General features: G+C 41.1%; 1 protein-coding gene across 2 annotated transcripts in view; it reads left to right on the top strand.

Annotated features, from left to right (window-relative positions):
- Positions 1-18,811, top strand: part of LOC117366039 (zinc transporter 10-like) — a 311,507-nt gene that overhangs the window by 42,181 nt on the left and 250,515 nt on the right. Inside the window, exon 1 of one of the 2 annotated variants that reach the window (XM_033957077.1) lies at positions 17,715-17,904. The exons of the other annotated variant lie outside the window; for it this stretch is intronic. Within the exon in view, the coding sequence (XP_033812968.1) occupies positions 17,898-17,904 (7 nt within the window). The 5' untranslated portion in view covers positions 17,715-17,897. Of the gene's footprint in view, positions 1-17,714; positions 17,905-18,811 lie in introns of those variants that run through there. 2 annotated transcript variants of the gene reach the window in all.

Raw genomic sequence — 18,811 nt, forward strand, 5'->3', positions numbered from 1 at the left:
TGGTCCATAGGGCCTGGTGGAGACCAACTTGAATGCGGTCTCATAATAGATTTACTACCGAAATCATTACTACCCTGAAAAAATAACCTCAGATTTAATTTCCTAATAAACCTCTCCAGGTCAATATTAAACTGAAACAGATCAAAATGTTTGGACGGAACAAAAGAAAGACCACAGTTGAGAACTTGTTCTTCAGTATTGGAAAGATTTCTAGCAGATAGATTAATAATGGCCATAGAGTCTATTGGTGTTGCGACCTTGTTAATGGTCGACCTCTTTGGTTCCATCTCTGCCCCCCTCTCCCTCGTCTTTTTTGAGTGGTACCTTTGGATAAAAAACGTTTGGAGTTATTTCCACTACTGTTAGAGGATGATCTACTACTTGACCCTGCACTACTCGTACTGGGAGACCCTCTTAGTGTAGTTGTTGGGGTAGTTTCATTCTCAGGAAGGCTTGTCCACCAATAGACCTTGTTATCTTTATAATCTCTTTCATCTCTTTGGAATTTTCTCAACTTGTTTCTTTTGAGTTGTTCTTTGAACTTTTCAATATTATCCTCAAGATATTTATGTTGTTTGTTGTATTCGTCAATTGTTAATTTATTTTTCAGGGTAGATAAATCTTCATTTTTTTGTTTTTCAAGTGTACTGACCATTGACCTACTTTTCTCAATAATTAGAAGCATAATATCTAAGGAACATTTATTCAGGATCATGTTCCATTGTTCCACAAAAAATTTGTCTTCCTTAAAGATCTGCGGGCTTATGTTCACTCTTAATCCCCTTGGGATCCTCTGTGCTTTACAATATTCAACTAAAAAAAGGCTATTCAAATCAATCCTAGTAATGTTCTTCTCAAGATTCAAAACATCCGACCATTCATTGGTGTTGGTAACTGTATTTTGTTGCTCAAACATAGATGGAACATTTAAAATGTCAAAAACTTTTTGATCAGTGAAAGTAAGAGTGGTATTTTTCCAATTACTTTCAGCCATGTTCTCAAATGTTGATAAATCAGAATAGTGAAAAACTGGAGAACAGATTAACCACTATCAAAAAGATCCACAAAAAAGGTTAATCTATTGAATACAACAAACCATTAATTCTAATGGTAATCTTATAGTTTTAAAATAAGTGAAGGTAACGATCTCAGAGTTGCCACTCCCAGGATAATATTGTTATTGTCCAAAAGGGAATTGTGGCATGTGGTTTCTTTCATTGATCAAACCTTCATCCTTAATTTTTTTATATTTTTATATTATTTTATATTCAATTTATTTGATCTACTTTTTTATATAAAACATTGTTGTAAATATTACCACTCATCTAGTATTACCTAGTCTTATTTTTATAAAAATTTTTAAAATTTACCTAACTATTTTAGACAAATCGAGTCTTTTAGACATGCTTTAATCAAGTATTTTGTCTTGATATTTGTATCCTTAGCCCGTTTGCCATACAGTACCCTGAGGAAGCCGCACGAGAGCGGTGAAACGGGTTCCCGTTGGTTGGATACACGGGTCTCCTACGGCTTAATGAATCTGCCGTTATTTACCACATCATGTCAAAAAAGATAAGTGCCAGTTAAAGGCTTATTCATGATGTTCCTTTTTTGCTAATTTGCACAGCCTATTTAAAGTCTTTCTCTATTTATGCTATTTTGCTATTTTTGCACAGCCTATTTATATCGATAAGCTGTATTAGCACGAGTCACTTTAAGGAATATGTATGCACTTTAGGCTTCTTTAGCACAGTAAAAGGTTGAGAAAGAAAAAAAGATACAAAATTTTTTATAAAAATAAGACTAGGTAATACTAGATGAGTGGTAATATTTACAACAATGTTTTATATAAAAAAGTAGATCAAATAAATTGAATATAAAATAATATAAAAATATAAAAAAATTAAGGATGAAGGTTTGATCAATGAAAGAAACCACATGCCACAATTCCCTTTTGGACAATAACAATATTATCCTGGGAGTGGCAACTCTGAGATCATTACCTTCACTTATTTTAAAACTATAAGATTACCATTAGAATTAATGGTTTGTTGTATTCAATAGATTAACCTTTTTTGTGGATCTTTTTGATAGTGGTTAATCTGTTCTCCAGTTTTTCACCCTTCTATAAACAGCCAGCCTGCATTTTGCCTCGCTTACCTCCAACAGCACGTCCCCTGTCCTGCAGAATCTCCAAGCTATGAAGATAGGTTGTATAGTCCGTAAACAGTTCCCATTATGAGTTCAAATCTCAGTCTTAGGTTGTATAGGCCATCAACTGGGCGGGGATCACAGTATGCTTATATCTTACCCGTCGTTGAGCAAATGAACGGTGCATAAGGGATGCAGGAAGCTTTTTCAGGAGGTTCAGGTATAAAAGGTAACAAGATGTCATGAGAGAGTATGGGATATGGGATAATATTATGTCTGACCCTGGTAATGCAATGCAATAGGCCATGCCAAATTAAAACCAAATTAGAACCACATTAGCCAAATTAGCAAGTGTCAGAGAAGATACTGGAAATACATGTATAACTGCCTTAAAAGCTAGAAGGAGCTTTGTATGATATGCGTTGTAAAGAAATGTACATGTGTTTCACTTTACAGCAAAGGAAAATCATAATAATACATTGCAAAATTTGTACAATAATAAAGATGATGATAGGGTGAATTAAAACATTAAATACGTGGTTTGCAGTGGGCGAATACCCAAAGGAAAGTTCCCAAACTGAGACATGAGCGTCTCGTAGCAAATTTTCTACAGTTTGTGCAATCTGTCCATTTTCAAAAGTGATAGTATGATTCACTTCTTTGGAGGTTTTCTTAAGTTGTTCAATGTAGACATGGATTTCAGTAAAGTTCAGCAGCTTTTGAAATGTCTCATTCCCCATTCCAAAAGGTAGTGGATGTACAGCATATGAAATAAAGTCTGGAATGCCCATAGAATAGGTTAAATAGGTGGAATTGTACAGCAAAGCGTTCTTAGGAAGGTGGCTATATCCGATGAACAGGAAACATTGTGTACAGCATGTGTGGAAAAGTCTTTGCAGTCAGGGTGCAGGAAGCTGAATTAGTCCAGCAGGAACCGGCAGTCTCTTTAAACTGGTGAGATGCACACTTGGGATGAAATGGTGTCTGCACACAGAGTGAGGGATCCATTGGCTTAAAAAGAGTCCCGATATCATTCAGCAGCTGTACTCCAGTGTGATCCAAATAAGAGATAGAAAACGAGAGAGAAACCATGTTGCCTGTACTGAATGTATAGAGAGAGAGAGAAAGAGAGAGAGAGACCAGGTTGCCTGTACTGAATGTGGCAAGATGTAACAATATTAATGCATTTACTTGGTATAGTTATGGCAAAAGAGAGGCAATATTCAGGTACTTAAGGTTCTTAATCAGACATTCCAAAAAGATATGTTTTTGTGTGTTGCATATAACTATTATGGCACTTCAGAGAGACCATAATTCTGTACTGAATGTATATATAAAAAAATTATGTCAGAAATGTGTACTGAATCTAATGAGGATCATAGAATAAACACGGTATAAAGTGAAACCTTTATTTAAAAATATAACCCCTAACTAAGCTACATTTAGGATATGAAACAATAGGTAAAAAGAACATTGCACAATTGGGCTAGTTAAAAAAAAAATGGGGTGAAGAGCTCTAGAAATGGCCAATGTTATGTATCCTGGGGTACCCCTCAAACTAAAACAAATAGACAAAAGACAGACCACATGGCACAGACAACATAAAACACAAATTTTGAGGCGTGAGGCTATTTTTCCCTCTGTCAAGTGTGCAGGGCTGAATTTAACTCTGCAAATAAACACATTGTTATAGAAAAACACAGCAAAGATGAACACCTGAGTAGTACAAATAATGCATATCATAACCATCTCATATTCAGAAAAGGCATAAAGCTAATATCTTCTTTGGAACGTCTTTATCTCTGCAGTGATAAAGAGGAACCTTGGAAAACACTAGAAATATCTTTGTGCCAAAACTGGTCTGGGATAGCTATATATAAATCCGAACTGCTGCTAGGAAAAAGAAAAAAAACATTTTCAAATTAGCAGCATCCTCAAGGTCACTTAGAGCAAACTTTGTCCATGTTCCATTCAGGCTGACCTTGACCACATGTCTGCCACTTGGGTCCCACTGCACTCGGAGGAGTGGGCACTGCGGTGCAAAAGTCAGGTGCAGGCTAGATGTGTCATCTTTTGTCTGCACTGTCGTGTCCTGGCATTCAGAGGCAAGGGGCAACTTCTGAAAATCATTAGTCATGTCTAGGACCAGAGAAAAATGCACATTTAGGGTTAAATTTCACAGTAATGTCAGAGTAAGAGGCTGCCCCTTGTGCTACAGGCTTTGAAATCTTAGTTAGGGCCTGAGAGTGTATAGTGAACCTAACGGAGCCCTCTGGTTTAGCAAATGACCAAGCTGGAGAGCCACATGCTAAAGAGATAGGTCCGCTCAGACCCCTCTCCTCCATCTTAGGCACCAGTTCTGTAGCTGGAGGAAGTACTGGATGCTGTGTTTGTGGTTCAGGATCTTTGCCCTCAAACAAAATTTCTGTGTACCTTTTCCCACAATCTTGTGCCCAAACTGAAACATCTGCAGCCTCTAAGTGAGTTACACTATGATCATGCTTCTGCACTGGCATGCTACACTGTGTGGCTAACTGAACAGGAATAACCTCGTGATCCAAAGGTTTAGAAGCATTTAGAATTCCTGTACCCAATGCAAGACCAGCCACCTCAACTATTTCTTTGCCTGTATTCTCACTCGTGCTGGCAGTAGTTTCTACAATGTCTTTCATTTGTTCCTTATGTGGGATAGATACATACTTTGAAGCTTTGTCATTTAGACCCTGAATCTCACAAATTTCCATATTTTTCTGATCTCCAGTAGGAGGCGCTCTATCTGTAAAACTGATTCTGGGCCCAGTATCAATTAAAGTTAATTTATCCTGACCCTCTATGGTAGTATTAACATTGGGGCGGCTGCAAGTGTCCAAAATCAAAGGTGCCACATACCTCGAGCTGAATTCTGAGTCTGACTTCTTTCCCTTATCCTGCGTCTCCAAAAGTGAGTCCACAGGTAAGTGAAAGGAGTCTGGCTGGGCTGTGAAGGCCTGAGTCACCTTGGCATTCGGACACAGAGAGTTAGGACATCCCTATGCACTAGCACTGTTTTTCCTGGCTGTCCAATTTTTTTTTTTTACTCTGTCCAATTCTATCTGCATTGTATTTCGATCCTGTTCCCATTTGAATTTCTCTTTTTCTAATGCTTCTGTCTGTGCTCTGAGCTCATGGAAGGGAATGTAAGTGGAGGAATTTCTGTAACTACCTCTGCCATGCCCTCTATTTCCTGTGTGTGGTGTTTTCTTGTATTGGGGTGCTCCCTCAGTACGCCACCTTCTAGCTTCTGATACTGAAATAATTTGAGCTGGCTGGGTCTTCTACACAGACCCAATCCTGAGCAGTAAAGTGTCAAAAGGCGTAGTTTTAGGGTCCTCTGAGAACAACAGAAGGTGTTTAGTAATCTCGGGAGATAATAATTCTAATAGGAATTCTTTATGTTTTCTCTGACCATAATCTGAGGAAATGGGCCAATGTTCATGTTCGTTAAGTACCGCGTTGATTACCCACACTCTATATGCAAACTGCTCTGGTGTATCGGTTGACAGGGGTGAAAGAGTTCTAAGTACTTTCAAAGAGGTGCAGCGAAATAGTTGTTCGATGCCTATCTTTACAAATTGGTATGAATGAACCAGAGATCCAAATTTATAATAATGTGGACCCAGGGCTAGGTGCATAAGCTTATCAAAATCTGCACTGTTCCTTTTGTATTTCCCTAGACCCCAGTGAATCAGTATGTCAGTAACCCATTTGCACCATTCATTTATGGTAAAAGGCATAGGGCCCACTTTCTCCACTATTCTTTCAATGTCACTATCTTTCATATGTCCCTGCAGTACTACTGTTACAGGAGCTGTGTCACTTATAGGGGTACTTTTGGTATTGCTCTGGCCTGGTAATGAATTTTCCTCATCTTCATTTGTGGGTTCTTCTTCCTGTTCTACATCTGTAGTTAGTTTACCTTTTCTCTGATCTGCTACAAAAACAGTGTTCTTTTTCTCTATAAACTGACTACATGGATTATATGGTGATGGTGGAAATGGTGCAGACGGCAGAATCTGTGAGGAGACAGCATTAACCTGTCCCTGTGAGGCACATTTTGACTTTAAATACTTTAATTCTGCCTTGGCCTCTTCTAATTGTTCATTTACAGTTAAAAAGGAATTTGTAGCTTGAACAATTTGGGTTCTTAGCATGGATATATTAATTTGTGCCTCATCTAAGTCTTTGGACAGCTGATGGCACTGAGTGTTCAAGTCAGTATTTTTTTTGTCTTATGCTAATAAGTCCTCTACATAAGCCCTGAATGAAAAGGCATTTTCATTTATTTGTTTTCTTTCTAAACTTCTGAGAATGAGTAACCATTTGTTTCTGAATATTGTGCCATGTGTGTTCTGGAAAATTACCCTCATAAGGACCCCCTTTCATGTCAAAATATTTGTGTACAATATCTGTGAGTTCTTGAAAATCAAAAGGGTTCATATTTGAGGCTGCAGAAGTCTGCCTTGGTTCGTGGGCCTTGCTCATATATTTATATGGCCTTCTAAATGTCCCTGTCTGTGTGTAGCCTTTGAGATTGAAATGCTCCCACTTATGGAGGAGGGAGACTTTAGTTAATAGGTAGAAAATCGAGGTAACGCGTGTTAGGCAAGAGTCATTGGCATAAATAAAACACTTATGCCCACACTTGCCCACACTGGTTACTACCTGAAATTTACAGGCAGAGGTTTAGCAGGAACAAATATAAGAAGTCTGTTAGAAGAGGACAGATGCCAGCTGCCAGTTCCAGTCCAGTGTGCACTGGGCCTTTCACCAGGGCAGAGACTGACAAGAAATAGAATTAAAAGCACAAGGTAAAAAAGTAAAAGTTATTAGTACAGATGTGGCGTGTCTTAATTGAGTGACTGTTTTTACTTTGAACCCTGCTTTTCTTCAGAGCAGCTCAAATATTCTTACATGCAACACCCTAGCAAGCTTATAATAGCAAATCATACAATGCAAACTGGCACAGGTAACAAATATAACAAATATAACTGGCACAGGTAACAAAGCCTTTTGATAGTAAAATCTCACTAAATATAAAACCCAAAATATTACTGAAACTTTTCACAAGTGTGTCATCCAGTCTAAAACAATTTAAGGGTTCCAGAAGGTCTTTTGATTTCTATCTTACTCTGTCTATCAATCAAAAATACAAAGTCTATTGATAAGTAAAATCTCACCAAGTATAAAACCCCACAATATTACTGGAACTTTTCACCAGTGTGTCATCCAGTCCAAAGTACAATCAATCTAAGGGTTTTCCAAGGTCTTTTGATTTCTATCTCACTCCGTCTATACATAAAAAAAAATTGAATTCTATTTACCCAAATTAAATCATCAGGAAGGACCGAGAGAAGCCCCCAAAATGTCAGGTTTGTTCTTGGCCCCCACAATATATGGTTGGTGGGGTCACTTGAGAGGCGCCCTTACAAACGCCAGGTCCCAGGTTCAGTTCCCTCACAGATGACTCACCAGGAAGTAGAATCAAAGAGGCACAGCCAGAGGTGATTGCATAAAGAATATATTATAGAAATAGGCTTACGGAAAAGTAGTATTCATAGGCATTACAACAATTAAGCATTACAATTAAATAGAGAGCAAAGCAGTTTCTCTGCCTTACATAGTTCAGAGGCAAAGAGACAGAGAGTCTGAAGTTCTAGGGAGAGCCAGAGAGAGAAAGGGGGATGGGGTGATAGTCTAAGTTTCGGGTTCCAGAGATCGGCCAGAGAGAGAGAGAAAGAAAGAAAGAACAAGAGAGCCAAGACCCAAGAGCCAAGCGATAGATAGAAAGATAGATTTTTGTGTGTTGCAGAGAGGAGGCTTTTATAGCTTGGAATCTTATTCTGTGTATAGAAACTATTGTATGTCCCAGTATCTTTCTGTTTAGAATTTGTAAACTGTTTGAAACAATGGTTAATTTAATTGATAAGGAGGGTGTGATACTTGCAGGCATGGTAGATGGGATTAGTCTCTGGCTTCTTTGTCCCATTCAAGCAGCCTATCTTCTTGATCTGTGCACCTGGACCCATTGTCCTAAGCACCCTCTTAATCAGACATTAACACCTTTTAGCTAATCATGATTCAATCAGGGCTACTTAAAACATATCAATCAGGACTACTTAAAACAGTCTCCCTGCACTCGGGGTCTATCTGCATTCACATGCCAGAGTCAGATTGATATAATTTCCCATAGGCCTTCGCTGATATAAGTAGTGCCAACTGAAAATGCTGAATGTTAGCGATAGCTATGCTGACAGCCACGAAGAGGAGTGTTTTGTTTTTGGAGGAGGGTGCCCTGAGTTTGGCGAACCGTGACAGGCTCCGCCAAAGGAGTAGAAGTGCAAATACCACCCGGCATGTTTTGTTTTTTTTTTGCTGCGAGTTCTCTGCTGGGCCGAGTCGAAAGCAGAGAGGTATGTATAGAGGTTCCAACTTCTCTCTTCAAACTGATCAATAAAGCTTCCTCCATTCCCAGAACCCTTGTATTTCAGCTGCTTTAATATTATTTTTCACATACAGTGACACTCCTCTATCTTTTCAACTATCTCTATCTTTTCTAGAAAGGTTATAGCCCAGTATGATTGCATGCTACTAATGGGAAACATTGAACCATGTCTCTGTGATAGCAACAATATCCAAGTCAGCTTCTAACATCAGGGCTTGCAGATCCTGAACTTTATTAGCTAAATTATAAACATTCTGGCTTGTAATTTTCCCTCCAAATAGAAGCTGAGTGCAAATGGATATTGCCATTTATATTTTATTCCTTTATCTGCCAAATAGCGAGTATAGGGTCACAACTCTCGCTGTTGCTGAAGTGTGGTAGTGGATAAATCCTGGTATATTTCAATGGAATAAGTAGCCCAAGTAATTTATAATCAACAAAGTTCACCACTATGTCACGTGGTGTATTAGCCCGGGCTTGTTCCAAAGTGCGGTGAGCCCGCTCAAAACGCACTTTATCCGCATCCATTGCTTACGTGGAATCAAATAATAAGTCACTTACTAGTTGTTGGATTGTTGTTTTGCAATTGTTATATTCCTGGCTCTTCGGCAGGCCACGAAAACACAGGTTATGCCTCCGGGATCTGTTTTCTGAATCCTCTATTTTATCAAGTAGATAAAAATCAGTAGACTAAATGGCTTGAAGGGAGGTTTCCAGACTAGAAATCGCCTCATGGTGCTCATCCAAACGTGATTCATGCTCCACTAGCCAGTTACCCAATTCAGTGATCTCTCCATGCAGGTCACTGGCCAGGGTCATTAACTCTGAGCGTACTGCTTTCAAGTCAGTTTTTATTTCTTCTAAAAGTGCTCGAAATCCTATCATAGGATCAGCATCTTTATCTGATGCCCGAGTTACTTGCTGTGCCACCGATACCTTTTCCGCTGGAGGAATGTGGCCCGTTGCCATCAAGCCTGCTGGAGCAACAGAGGAGGCCAGCGACTTAAATGCAAATGTCGCTAGATCTGTGCTATGCTGCATTCCTTTTTTCATTGCTTTCAGTGCCTTTCTCTTTACTTATACACAGATATCATCTGCATAGTCCAAAAATCACAAAAAATGCTAATAATATCGTTTTAGTAAGCCGAGCCCACAGAGCTCCGATGTTACACATCCAGCTTGTGCTGTGATGTCACTTCCCTCCCATTAAATTATTTTTAACCATTTTTCTATACACCGCCTAGATTTTTTTTTTTTTTTATAAGCTATCAAAACCCAATAAACTTGAAACTATACTATATGCGATATTTACCACACTGTCTGCCAAACTTCTGCCCTGTTACGATCTTTCATGCCATGTTTGCCACACAATGTTTACTGTTCCATGTCTCTCTCTCTCTCAGCCCAACTTTCTGGCATTACATCTAATTCCCTTTCCTTTCTATACACCCCCACCCTCAATCCCTCAAACTTCCCTTTGTAGTTCACAGCTCCTTCGCTCTGGTGCAATGTTAGAAAGTACAGAGCTGTAGTGTGGCGATTCTTTTCAACCACACTGTGTATCTCTGCTGGGTCCTACCCCCTTTGTTTTTTATTCTATTGGGGGGGGGGTTTCATTGCTTGGTTGGCTAATATTTAGTATTTCTCTTATCTGTTTTAATTGACCTGTGGTGGCTAGGTATTCCTCTGCTTTAAAATCAACAAAAAAGGCAAAAAAAAAGACTTGTTTTTCTTCCTGTAGTACTAAAACTAATAACTTTGGTTTGTTTATTCAAGCTACCTAATCATTCAATATTCTAGGCTCTTGATATTGGTACTGGTTCATAATTTAGAAATTCACATTACTGTACTTATGTTCCCTCTCTCACACCCACACAACCTTAGGTTTGCTCTTTCTATATAGGTAACCCACCAAATAGCAATGTTCTCAATCATAGTAGGAATCAGAAAAATCACCTATCAATCATTGGACACCTCTTAATATTTACTTCAACCAATCCTCACGGCTTTCATTCGGTATAATAATTGTGACTTACTTGTCCTAAGGACAGCCATTAGGTCATTTAGGACTTGCCCCATTTGTCTCTAACTCTCTTCTATGAGTGAGGAAATCAACAGACTTAGATAGGCATTGGCTGCACTTAAAGGAACTTCTAGAATTGCATTACCTGCAAACAATTTACTACCACTGCCATAGAGAATAAAACAGCCCAGGAATAGATGGATAACTGTAGGCTCTAGTAGATTATGACCAGTGACACAGAAGCATCCTCCTTGCCAATTATTATCCCTACATAATTCTTATGCTGTATTGGAGCATTCTGATGCACAGAAAATGGACTCTGAGATATTTTTCCATATATTGCCCCATCTTCCTATGCATCTAGAACTCAAACTCAAACTCAAACCCTTTGCAGGGCCACATTTTGGATTTGTAGGTACTTGGAGGGCCACAGAAAAAATAGTTAATGTCTTATTACAGAAATGACAATTTTGCATGAGGTAACTGTTAAAGGAAAGATTTATAAACTATAAAGAGTTTTATCTCATGCAAAATTGTCATTTCTGTAATAAGACATTAACTATTTTTTCTGCGGCCCTCCAAATTCAAAATGTGGCCCTTCAAAGGGTTTGAGTTTGAGACCACTGTTCTAGATGCATAGGAAGATGGGGCAATATATGGAAAAACAAAAGGCTATATTGCAGGGCTCTTTCTATGGTAGGAAGGAGGTTACTTGCTGAGAAATTCAGACAGTATGTTACTAGATGTTTAAACTAGATTGTAGAGGTGACAAAGGGAAGCAGGTGAAATCAAAAAAGTCACCCCCCAAAAATACAACAATGCAACAGCAGTGGGGAAGATAGCAGTATAATGTTGCTGGAAAACGATAAGCCAGAATGTTCATAGTTTAGCTAATAAAGTTCAGGATCTGCAAGCCCTGATGTTAGAAGCTGACTTGGATATTGTTGCTATCTCAGAGACATGGTTCAGTGTTTCCCATTAGTAGCATGCAATCATACTGGGCTATAACCTTTCTAGAAAAGATAGAGATAGCTGAAAAGATAGAGGAGTGTCACTGTATGTGAAAAATAATATTTAAAGCAGCTGAAATACAAGGGTTCTGGGAATGGAGGAAGCTTTATTGATCAGTTTGAAGAGAGAAGTTGGAACCTCTATACATGCCTCTCTGCTTTCGACTAGGCCCAGCAGAGAACTCGCAGCAAAAAAAACAAAACATGCCGGGAGGTATTTGCACTTCTACTCCTTTGGCGGAGCCTGTCACGTTTCGCTAAACTCAGGGCACCCTCCTCCAAAAACAAAACACTCCTCTTCGTGGCTATCACAGTCATGGCATAAACACCACACAACGAGCTCTCCTGCACGCTGGTACAGCTAGCAATCAATGGAGTAACATGCTAGTTTTGCTCCTCATCAGCGTGGAGTCTGGGTAAGTTCAAACGCTAATCAGCCATCCACTTCCTGACTTCTATACTTTTCATGTACTACTGTAAAAATGATTGGGTGGCAGTTAGAATAATGTATTGAAGCTTTTTGCTAAGCATTAGCGTGATACTGGATTACCATTTGAATGGAAAGTAAGAAGTAATTTGGGTATTTATTAATTCTTGTTAGATTACCTCGCTGTCGCAAAAAGCAACATGTAATACAGTTATAACCATATTGCAGCCTGCAGGCAATTACAAATATGAGTTCTTCTTTTTTAAGGAATGTTATGATAAGTGAAGGTATTTGATAGCCAGAATAGCTTGATTTGCAAGGTGGTCGCATGTGCTGCCTCAAGGACTATTCCACATAAGTCTTTTAATAAAATAACAACCATAGTGGTACATGCCAAAGGTGCATGCAGCACTATATGCTGTTTCCAAGAATGGCCCTCACAGCTTGCCAGTACCCTGGAACCCATGTAATAAGAAAGCTAAACAGAGCCAATAATAAACACAAGTTACACTCCAGATGACCACTTTGAAACTTTATTGGACTTCTATGCAATGCTAGGAAGTCTGATAACATTTTAACTCGCAACATTACATTTTACAAGCAACATGTCCAATTTTGGTAAATTACTAATACAGTTTCTACGTAAACCTACAGAAAAAAAGATGTTAATAACAAGAGCTGAATTTTATTGCTCTGCCCTGAGTGGATAAGTGATTTACTGGCGGGGCTGAGGGGGGGAGCGCAGGTAAATCACACTGCATTCTCAGCACGGGTGGTGGACTGAGTGCACCGCATCACCTCCACTGTCCTCCTAATATAAGGTGACCATATGTCCCATTTTGAACAGGACAGTCCCTTTTTCAGATCCTCTTTCCCGTTGTCCCCACTCACAGCTTCGGAACGCCGAAATGTCCCGTTTTCAGAGAGGGCGTCCCGAAGCTGTGAGTGGGGACAACGGGTCAGGGGATCACAGCCTGGATTCGGCAGCGGCAACATGATCGCTCGGGCCCTGCTGACCCTCCTATCTCTCCCCCCCAAGCAAACCCTTCTGACTCTCCCAGCGAGATGACCGAGCAGCAAATCTCCCTCCAGTAGCGTCGGCAGCCGCAGCATGCTAAACAGGCTGCTTTGCGGCTTTTTCCTGCCGGGGAGTCCCTCTGCCGCCTCACTGATGACGTCATCAGTGACGCTTCACCGGCAGGAGAAAGCCGTGAAGCAGACTTTTTAGCATGCTGCGGCTGCCGATGCTACTGGAGGGAGATTTGCTGCTTGGTCATCTCGCTGGGAGGGATTGGGGGTAGAGAATGACACGGGGAGCGATCCCCGCAGGGAACCGCGGCGTGGCTGCAGTTTGGCTGCGGGTTATGGAGACTCCATAGCCAAATCGCCGCAGACACGGGGACAAAAGTTTTCACCGCCCGCAAAAACGGTGAAAAGATATGTCCCCGCAGGCAAATGTACCCCCTTCTATGTACCGCTATTTACCTTGTCTTCACCGTGTGCCTTTGGTTTGGGACCGGATGTCAGATTTTTTCCGGCGGCCATGTTTGTCTCCACCATGTGGTCTGTCTCCTCCAACTCTCTACCCGACTTGCACGTTGCCGCATTGACTCCGCCCCCTAATATACAGGCTCTTCATTGGTCAGTTCTTTTTGCTCGATTGGATTCACTTTTCACTCATTTCACTGGGAGGAGCTGAAAGCCTGAAAACTTCGTCAGGTACAAGTAAGTGTTCTCCCCGGCTGATTTAGATGACCGCCCAGCTAATCCTGCTCATTCCCGGGCTGACTCACGCCGAAAATTTTGACGTCTGCCTTGCATGCTTTTACTTGCTTCAGGCCTTCCTCATTGCCGGGACCTGCCTACTTTCTGTTTCCGCGAAGGCAGGACCCGGCAGCGAGGAAGGCCCGAAGCAAGTAAAAGCAGCAAGTTGTAAGCTTCCCTCCGGGGCTCTATCGTGTGCGTGCCGGCTTCCCTTCTCTTCCCCCTCCCCCCCCCCCCCCCCCGGGGACGCTACTTCTGGTTTCGGAGGGAAGAGAAGGGAAGCCAGTATGCACACAATAGAGCCCCAGAGGGAAGCTTACAACTTGCTGCTTTTACTTGCTTCGGGCCTTCCTCGCTGCCGGGTCCTGCCTTCGCGGAAACAGAAAGTAGGCAGGTCCCAGCAACGAGGAAGGCCCGAAGCAAATAAAAGCAGCAAGTGTAGTGGTATACAATTTGAGAAAAAAAAAACGCATGGACATTGGACCTGATTCTGCTTGCTCTCGCCACGGACACGGACCGACACGGACCTCAGATTTTTAAGGCGTACGGGTTTAGATCTGCGAGGTCCGCCAGGTCCGTGAGGTCCGCATTTACCCCTTCCCCAACCTTGGTGCTTATTGTGGTCAGCCAGGAAGAATGAAATCAAAAAAGTTCGAGTTTAGTCAAGCTGTGATTTGAACTTTATAGGCTTTTATTTTTCATCCTTTAACTGGCAGGCAGAAGAATGCTCCATTTATTAATCTTGCAAAGTCTGATACAGGAAAAGCTAGAAGTGCATCAGGATTTAAGGAGCTTGGGGTGTGCAAATCTACTTAATGCAGAGATTACAGTAAAACAAAATCACTTTTCTATTTCACTGCAGCTCTATGAGGTTCTTTTGCCCTTAGCTATAGTCAAATGATGGATAGGAATATGTTTATTTCATTTAAGTTAAGGGAAAACAATATTTTTTCTGAGTATCCTTTAAATAATGGTTCACAAATTAATTCAGCCTGTTTTAAGGCTGGGTTTTGTTTTTCACATTATTGCTTCTGTTTTTATAATCCTTAAAAAAAATAAGGGGCAATTCTCCAAGTGGGTTCTTCCTCGTAGGCACCCTGAGACTGTACAGGGAACGCTATTCTATAGCAGTGAATGGGCTCCTAGGTTCCTTTACAGAATGGTAGCATATAGCCTTAGATTCAGGCACCTTACAGTTAAAGCAGCCATAGAGCTGATGTAACTAAGCATATCCACTTGTGGGAGAAATGATTTTATTTTCAGTTTAGTGATCAAAATGTGTCTGTTTTGAGAATTTATATCTGCTGTCTATATTTTGCATGATGGCCCCCTTTTACTAAATCACAATAGCGGTTTTTAGCACAGGGAGCCTATGAGCATCGAAAGCAGTGCAGGGCATTCAGCGCATCTCCCTGCGCTAAAAACCGCTATTGCGATTTAGTAAAAGGGGAAGGGGTATATTTGTCTATTTTTGTATAGTTGTTCCTGAGGTGACATTGCATAAAATCATCTGCCTTGACCTCTTTGAAAACCTGCGGAATATATATGGGGTGGGGGAAGATAGAAAAATTGTATGAAAAATGACTATTTTCAATTTAGTGATCAAAATGTGTCAGTTTTGAGAATTTATATCAGTTATCTATATTTTGCATTATATTTGTCTATTTTTCTATAGTTGTTTCTGAAGTGACATTGCATATTTTAGTCATCTGTCTTGACCTCTTTGAAAAATGAAACAAATATTAATTAATATTTTTTCTGCATACAGTGTGCTTTGTGTTTCTTTTAATTTTGTGGTTACCATAATGAATTAATATTATATACAGTAGTGTACATGAAAAATGAATGGAAGAAATTGCATTACAATTAGTACTATTTACTATTATGATGGGGATGGGGGTCAGGGGTGTGCATTCCAGCTACCAGCACATCTTCAGAGAGGGCATTCTCTATTGCAGGAAGGACTGTGGAAGAAAGGAGAACTAGATTGAATCCAGAGATTGTGGATGATTTGTTGTTCATCCACGGGTTAAAAAATAAGGACAATTAAAAGTACAGGTTGTGTTTTGTTTTTGTATAGTTAACTAAGTTGTAAAGTATGTTTCCTTTATACGTTAATAAAGATAAGTATATAAAATCATACCTGTTTGAGGCTTTTATGCATGCTGCGGTGACGGTGACGGGGCGGTGAATGGGATGGCAGTGGCGGTGACGGGGTGGTGAAGGGAATGGCGGTGACGGGGCGGTGCAGAGGATAGTCGGCTGGGGACGGGGCGGTGACGGGGACAAATTTTTTCCCCGTGTCATTCTCTAATTGGGGGAGGGACTGAATATTAATAGATGTCCCGTTTTGATGAAAAAAATAAATGGTCACATTATCCTAATATCAACTGCTGTTGAAAAACATGGTCTGAGGTATGGGGAAGGTGGCGTGATCTACAACAGTGCCATCTGCAACTGTGCCAGGAATATGGGGGAGGTTGCGCATAGCTTACATTCATCGCATGGGACAACTGTGTAAAAGATTGTTCCATATAAATTCTAGAATAAATGTGATCCTGCTTTTTTAATATTAAAGAATATATCCATTGATTACTATAGAACAAATAGGTATAGCACCCGCTAGAATAGAAGGAGGCATTAAATTGGCGTGGGGGGCGGGGGCAGCATCCAGCATGTTGGCAATCCTCTCCAGCTCCCCAGTCATCCTTGCGAGTATGTCAGCCCACCGCTAGGAGAATAGCTATAGCGTGCCAGGCCCCATATGCCCCATCTCCACTACCTTACGAATGTCAACCTTAGTTGACAAAACGGGTAGAGGTTGGGATGTATGTGTCCTGCCCCCCTACAGTGGCAGCTGCAACTGGAGCTGGCAGGAGTAGGTATGGGTGAGGCTGCGCATAGCTTACACTTATAGCACATGACTAGTGTGTAAAAGATGTTTCTATATGAATGCACAAGGGAGTGTAACAGATATAAAAATGTTATAAATCAAAGGAGATTGGATTGATGAATTATCACATCACACCTTTCACCTCACTTACATGTTACTTTAACAGACCAAGAAATATTAACAGTCAATAAATAATAACTGATTGCGGGGTACAGGCATTCTCATTGTAGATGCTTTGTTGTTTCCACAATGTCCAGTCCATTACCTCTATATCCCTCTTGCAACCCTTGACAGGGAAGAGGAGTTTATCCCTAACAAAGAAGTGCCTCCGCTAAACGAAGTTGGTGGGCATCAGGTGTAGCGTGGTCAAGTGGCTTCTGTCCAGCTTCTAAATGGAGCCTGCATGGATGAGAATAAACACAGGTATGATAGGCCGGGGGGAAAGGCAGAGAGAATCAGGGGAAGCTGGATATTCACCAGAAAATGTCGAGGACTCGTTCCAGAAGGGGGACACCAACAAGATGTCTCAGACTGGAGTGGGTGGGCAGCAGGTGTAGCGTGGTCGAGCGGCTTCTGTGCGGCTTCTAAATGGAGCCTGAGGGATAGGCAGAATGACAGGTTTAGTACTCTGTGAAGCAAAATGATAGGCCGGGGAGAGAGGCAGAGAGAAAGAAGGGAAGCTGGATACTGTGACAGGAATATGGCTAGCCCTACTAGAAACAGAGAGAAAATCCCTGTAAGCCCCATTAAAAACCCTGTTACCAGGTATAGGAAACATCCTGAACAGTTTAGAAATCCTGTGCCCAACTTTAGAAAGGAGCCTGCCCCTTTAAGAGTGTCCAGAACTCAGGCTGACATTGAGAGTGCGGGTCCTTTAAGAGCATGTTTATCTCTGCTAGGAGGGGGCGTGGCTGGTTGCCTAGGCTCCCATTTATTGAATTTCCTTGTCAGAGAAAGGAGAGAAACAGTTGGAACAAGCAGCTGAGTGTAAGTTGGGAAGGCAGCCAGTCCTTCCAGCTGAACCAGGGCCGGCACAAGGCAGTCCCTCTGAGGCCTGGGAGATGGAAGAACTGGAAGACAGTCATACCAAACCAGTCTCTGAAGCCCAGCCTGAGGACTATGTTTTGCCTGACTGGGAAGAATAGCAGATGGACTGTGAGTAGGATATTAAGCCAAGCAGTTTTCCTCACTGGAGTTTGCATTCTGGCCTTTTGTTTTAAAGCCTGCCAGAGTATTATGTTGGGGACATTGCGGGGTTCTAGCCACCCCAGGAACTGTAGAAACCAGTAGCTGCATTCTGAGTTCTGTGTTTTATTCTTGGAGCAGCTTGTGCACTGCCCTGAATTGTGCTTGGGGGTGAAGAAGTAAAACCTGAGCCTGTATTTTTGGGAGGGCAGCAACACCTGTGGTGTACAGGCCTATCTCCTCCCAGCTTGTTGGGGATTCGGCTCTACCCAACAGGGCCACAGCCAGAGCCAGGGAGAGTGTTTTTCAAAAGAAAAGTGTTTGACTAATGCACTGTTTTGATAGGCTCAAGAGTGAGGCCAGAAGGAAAAGTTTTGTGCTAAGGTGGAACTTATTTGCTTCCTAATAAGAATGAACTGAATTCATAGAAGCCTTTTTACTCGTGCCATTATTGCAATTATGTTTGGAGTTTGTTTACCATTAAAGTGTTTTGCCTTATTCAACCAGGGAATTTCAGTGTGCAATCTTTGGGAGGCACTGAAAGCTGTGCTTTACTACCTTTATTCAAACTCTGGGTCTGGGATTCAGAGGGGCAACTAGGCCTAGCCAGAATTCTGTCCCACAATACTCACCGGTGGAGTGTGGAGGTGGGTTTTTGTATTTTTAAAAAAACTTTTGGGGGGTGAAGGGGGTGACATTATGTAGAAGTTGGGAGTGTGGAGGATGAGGTGTTTCTTTAATTTTTTTTAACTGTTCTTGGGTGGAGGGGGTGGGAGTGTGGAGGTTGAGGTGGTTTTTAATATTTTTTAACTTTTTGGGGGGTGGAAGTTGAGGTGGTTTTTAATATTTTTTAACTTTTTGGGGGGTGGAAGTTGAG

This window comes from Geotrypetes seraphini, chromosome 8, assembly GCF_902459505.1.
Source record: "Geotrypetes seraphini chromosome 8, aGeoSer1.1, whole genome shotgun sequence".
Taxonomy (NCBI): Eukaryota; Metazoa; Chordata; class Amphibia; order Gymnophiona; family Dermophiidae; genus Geotrypetes; species Geotrypetes seraphini.